The sequence below is a fragment of the Trichomycterus rosablanca genome, chromosome 23, assembly GCF_030014385.1.
Source record: "Trichomycterus rosablanca isolate fTriRos1 chromosome 23, fTriRos1.hap1, whole genome shotgun sequence".
Lineage (NCBI taxonomy): Eukaryota > Metazoa > Chordata > Actinopteri > Siluriformes > Trichomycteridae > Trichomycterus > Trichomycterus rosablanca.
In genome coordinates this window covers 4,249,611-4,255,472 of record NC_086010.1, presented here as the reverse complement: position 1 = coordinate 4,255,472, position 5,862 = coordinate 4,249,611, and the positions used below count along the sequence as shown (strand labels likewise).

The 5,862-nt window shown below is 36.7% G+C and overlaps 1 protein-coding gene across 1 annotated transcript; it reads left to right on the top strand.

Annotated features, from left to right (window-relative positions):
• Positions 1 to 294: 294 nt before the first annotated feature.
• Positions 295 to 1,764, top strand: LOC134301236 (protein rapunzel-like). The gene has a single exon (XM_062985854.1). The coding sequence runs from the start codon at positions 295 to 297 to the stop codon at positions 1,477 to 1,479; it is 1,185 nt and encodes a 394-aa protein (XP_062841924.1). The 3' UTR covers positions 1,480 to 1,764.
• The last annotated feature ends 4,098 nt before the right edge of the window (positions 1,765 to 5,862 follow it).

Sequence of the window (5,862 nt, the reverse complement as noted above, 5' to 3'; positions counted from 1 at the left end):
GTGCTGGGCTAGCACATTAGACTGCTGCACCACCTGAGCGCCTAGTTCATGTAAACTTTTGACTTAAACCGTAAATAATGATTTAATGCACAATAAATAAATTACTTAGGTTTCACTATAGGTTAGTGCTACTCATAAAGAGCCAGATTCCTCAGTATAAATGAAATATTCTGTGATATCAACATCCCCTCAAACTTCACGCTGATCTGATGGCTTTAGGATAAATGTATTTATTACAGCACTGTGATCACTACATGTTTCTAATTCTGTTTGCTTTGTTGTCACTTCATAGCCATGTCCAGTCCACTGCAGAAAGTGGTGGCACAGAAGAAGGAGGCAATTGAGGCTATGATGGAGGTTTTTGAGAAAGCAGCAGAGGTCTTGGCTTCTGCTGTGGGGGAGCTCTTTCCACTGTTCGAAGCTGCTGCTCCAGTCGTGAGACTAGCTTTAGACAATGTAGAAAGCAAAGAAATCATCTACATTAAGGAACAATTCGTAGTTGTAAAGAATAGGCTTGATGTAATCTCATCTGAGCTGGAGGACATAAATCTCGAAATAAAGAAGGCTCGTGTGGATTCCCAGTACTTCACAGCTGAGGAGAACATAAGAAACCAGTTCCGCAAATATCTTGACGTTTTGGAAGCCAAGCCACAGTTCCGGGATGTCAAAATCCGTTTATTCAAGGACCATTTTCAAAAGACAGGAGGCGATAAAAATCTCTACGTGCTGTATGATGCTGTGATGGGAAGTAACACTTTTGGAGAGTCAATCCTGAATGTGGTGGAAAGACATGAAGCAAGGAATAGAAGGGTTCTAGAAGACTTCTGTGTGCGAATGAAACAGCTTTTCTGCCTGGGCTTGATTGCCATGCTAGGTCACTGTGCCCTTGAACTGGGAGAGGAGGCAGACCAGGAGACATTTTCTGAGTGGAGCGTAAAGATGCAAGAGGTGGAAACCAAGATGAAGGTGGTCATTGAGGAATGTGTAAACTCATTTGCCGAGCAAGCTTGCGAGGATGTCAAAAGGTTGATCCAAGAGAAAGAGAGTGGAAGTCTCCAAGACACAGCCCAAGAACTGCTGAATTTTCTGGAGAGAAAGTATGATTGGGTCAAGTGGTCTGTCCGTGTCATCAACCAATCAGGAACTTCTGGTCTAAGGTTGAAAGCTGTAGAAAACTTCCAGTATATTACAGGACAGAATTATTTTGAGGTGCTACAGGTGAACAACTCCAATGTTGTTGTGTCCTACTGTAGCAATCCGCAGCCCCTTGATAAGGAGACCATCCAGCAGCTGATGAACGGTCCTGTCAAGAAAGAAAATCCCAAAGCTGCAGTCGAGATACTTGAAAAAGAATTAAGTGGGTTTGTGGTCCATGCAATCAGTCATCGTAAGCAAAGCTTTGCATCGTGGAACTTTCCAGAACAGTGCCATTACTGGGAAAAACATAAGAAGGTGTCACTCTGTGTGCATTCGGAATAGAGTGGTCAAAAAAGATACAGCTAGATTTCTTGTAAATTAAAAATGAGTACCCCCATAAGCCATTTTAAAACATATATCATTCAGTAATATATGACTGCATATTCTATCTCAATGGCTACATATATTCAGCAATTTATCTATATTGTACTAATAACTTGTCTAATCTTAACCCAGGAGTGCCTACATTCAGTAAGGCTGAGTTCTAAACACCTTATTTATAAACCTTAATCCCAAAGAAGTTGGGACAATGTTCAAAATGCTAATAAAAACATTATGCATTTCTGATGTCATTGTTTCTGTACTATATTAAATTACAACAGTACAAATCACACTATTTTAAGTTAACTTTATTGTTCTTGTGAATATATTTTCATTCAGAATGTTTTTAACATGTTCCAAAAATGCTGAATAGTGCAATCACTGTGTAACATCACCTTTCCTTTTAACAACATTCACATTCTCTTGGTGGCAGGACTACCAAAAGACCAAAAATTCTGCTGCTGCTCAAACTAGTCAACAGAGACCTGAAGAAGATGACACATTCAAGAGGCTTTATTACCATTTTAGCTATATATAAGTACATACTAAATGAAATAAAACAACATTCCTGCAGGACCATGGTGCAACACAGAATACAATACAAGTGTTCTGTGCGAACAATAAAATACACACAGTGCAGACAAAACACAGTGTGATAAATACAAAGACCATTTTTTAGACCTAAAATTAATGGGACGGGACCAAATGATAAGTGTGGTGTTGGCCAGTATGCGGTACTGAGTATACATACATGTGGTTGTGCTTAAACAAAACATACTATGACATGCAATATAATACACTATACACAATATGTAATCTAGCTATATGTCAAAACTATGACATACCTTGATCTTGTCAGTCATTTAAAGATTTAAAAGCTGTTATTTAGATACTTAATTGATTCTAAAGACACAAAGCACCTATTAAAATAATAAATAAAAAAATTGTCTAATGTAATCAGATACTTCATATACTGTGATCTGTTGTCTGATTTATCGTCTGGTAAAATGATGTATGGTGCACATAAAAGATTTGAGTTTTCTGTTCGTGTTTTAACACCATCAGTTCAACAAACCACAATTGATGTGAATTGCTGTTAATACTGCATGGTCGACACAAACACCACTCAAAGCCGTGTTTAATTTAATTAAAGGATTTTTTTTTTACATAAGTTAGCATTTCCTGCTGCTCAAGGCAGTTGGGATAGAGTAGCTGAGACCTGGAATGCTGAACTCAGCTCAATGAATCTACAGTGAACAAGTGGAGAAAGAGAGCTAGGGACCATTTATCATTTCTATTTATTATTATGTATAAACACATTCTCGTTGTAACATTACTTAATGACAAACATAAATAAATAAAATGAATGACTGTGTTACACATGAATCTCAAGTAGCATTATCTAGGTGTCAGTAGGTTAAAATGGTTTCTTAACGGAATAGGTTTAAAGATCAGTTAGCCAGGACTGCTGTGGTGGATATCTGTCATTTTTAGGAGATTTAGCCTCACAGCTCCAGTTCAAAACTACAAACACAACTGTTGGACATGTTAATGTACTGGTTGATCAGTGTGGTTGGAAAGTAAAATAATAAATATATTTGAAATACATTTCCAGAATTTCAAGTCCCTTAATTCAGAACAAAATATGTTTTTTTTTTAAAACAGTGCTTAGAATACAGTTACCTTAAAATGTAATAGTGCATAAGTGCAGCACACAACTGCACCACAAACATAAACATGATTATAAACTGCCCATAATTTTATAATTAAACATATGATTTTTACAAACACGATTTTTAAATATATATTAATAATGACAAATTTTTGTCCATGGGAATTTTATATTAGTCTTTTATGATATAATTTGTATGTTACGAATTTATCTCATAAAGATAAATTTGAATTAATTATAATTTTACATTGTTTTTACAGAAAACATTTAACTACACAAACCTTTTGCCACTAGAAACTTTTAACATTTCTACATACATTACCACACACAACTACATAACATACATAATGCCTCAATTTCCTTTGGGATCAATAAAGTATCTATCTATCTATCTATCTATCTATCTATCTATCTATCTTTCTAATGTGTTTAATGCAGTTTTTTAAATATAAAGTTCAGATTCAGCAACTGTTACATTGTAAAAAGATCAGACCTGTTGTATTAGAATGTCACACTATTCAAACATTTCTGAGTGGAAACTCACAGCTCAGGCTATAAATACTCATGTTCATCTAGTATTCATTAGTGGTTGAGTGGCTTCTGGCCTGGCTGGATCTATTGATTTGCAGAAGCTCTCATCTCTAATAAAGGTTTTCCGGTGGCTTAGGTTTGAGTCGACGTGTCACTGTGGTTAAACCAGAATCTTCTTTTGATTTACCCGATCAAATCATGCACATCTTGTTTGTCTTCTTCAAGTATTTGATGCATCGCTTGTGTGTGTATGTGCTGTTCTGGTGGCAGATGGCGCTAGTATTACATTTATTTCACACAGAGCTTCCTGCGTGTCTGCGGCTCTTTCACTGATTTACTTCCTGTCAGAATGTGGGTGTTATTTTAAAAATGTTTAACAAGATTTGAGGTGGAAAAAGAAAAGAGTTTCTACAATTGCACACGTCTTTAAACTGTAACTGCTGAAAAACTTAGCTTCTCCTGACCCAACCTTCTCCAGGAAGATATTTCAGCCAATATCAATATTTCATAAACAAAAGAGTGACTTTATGGAGACTAACATTAGAGCAGTCTTGGCAAGGATCGATCAATCCCAGAATGCCTTAGTCCAGCTGCATCTGCTAATCACAGCCCAAGCTAATGACATTACCCATCCGTCAGAGTGGACCATCGACCCGCTAGCTGCTCCCTAAGTGGCCTGATCAGATAAAAAGCTTTAAAACATTTGTTCGGTGACACACAGCAGCTCACGCTGGACATCAGTATAGATTTGCCCTTAGAGTTCTGGCACAGTTTTGACTAGAATTTTTATCCTATATGTTCATGTTCTATTTTTATACATTTTAAGAACAATATTGATGTTTTTAATGTTTTAGCATTAAAGTTTGGGGCTTGGATTAATGTGTCAAATACATTAAACCACCACGAAAAGCATTGTATATGACATTCGCTCATGAACTGATTCATTTTCAGAAGTATCCACTTTACCGTGACCAATGTAATGTTGCGTTTAGTGTCTTTACTAAAAGCACTAGTTGCAATATATAGAAAGCATTAAAACAACATAACAATTGGTAAGATTGTAAAAAGTAAAAAGTTTACTATTTAAACAATGTACATGTATTTCAGCATTTCTTATTATTTGGTATGTTCCTCTTTTTGCTGTAATGACAGCATGTTCTCGAGCTGGCTTTGCAGAATCAATTAACCATGTTTTCCCAGCATAATTATAAAGAGCATCTTATTATATCACTGAATGTGTGGTTTTCTCTGTCACCAAATCCCCGATAAATGCTCTGTGGGCTTTTGGTCAGGTGACTCTGGAGTAAAGTTTATGACAGGCACTACTTCTTGATCTAGCTTGGTGTTCAGGTAGTTTTTGCAAAGCTTTGAGGTTTAGGATTTGTTGTAAAAAAAATTAAAAGGAGATTTAAGACAAATGCAAAACATTTGGAGGTCTCCAAGCTCCATTTTGCTCTCCACAGTGTGTGGCATGTACATGCAGATCTGCTGGTTTCAAAGTAGTGCTTATCTCCTCAGCAGTAATCCATTTTACTATCCTTCACTGTCTGTCTCCTACAACCACGTCAGCACTTAAGGTCTCTCTCTCTCTCTCCTCTCTCCCACTCTCTCTTAGTGCCTCTCACACCCACGCACACTCTCATGTTGAGATAACCCCACCATTGCTTAAAGTTAACTATAAACACAGTGAGAGTTTTCCTGGTGCTGTGGTGTATTACTCTGTCTCTTCGGTAATCTTACACAACACAATCCTAATCTCTCTCAGTTCACTACTGCATCAATTACTTAGAAGTCATAGGTCAGACATCCAGTGTGCATACCCAGAATTCCATTTTTATCATTTTGGAGAAAAATGCAGGTATAGCCAAAACAGAAAACAGCATTTTGGTTTTAGTATGGACTAGGTCTAAATGGTTATACTTGTTTTGCTGTGTTTCAAACACAAAATATGTTATATTTTGAACACAAAAGCAGCACCGACCAGTTAAACTAGCAATACATCAGTATGTGACAGCAAAAACCAGCTTATACCAGCAACCACCCAATGTTGCTCTGTGCTTTTCTTTTAAGCAGGGTTCTTGTAATTAATTTGAGTTTAGGGTAATCGCACTTAACCTTGAGGTGATCTGTTGCCAAATGAG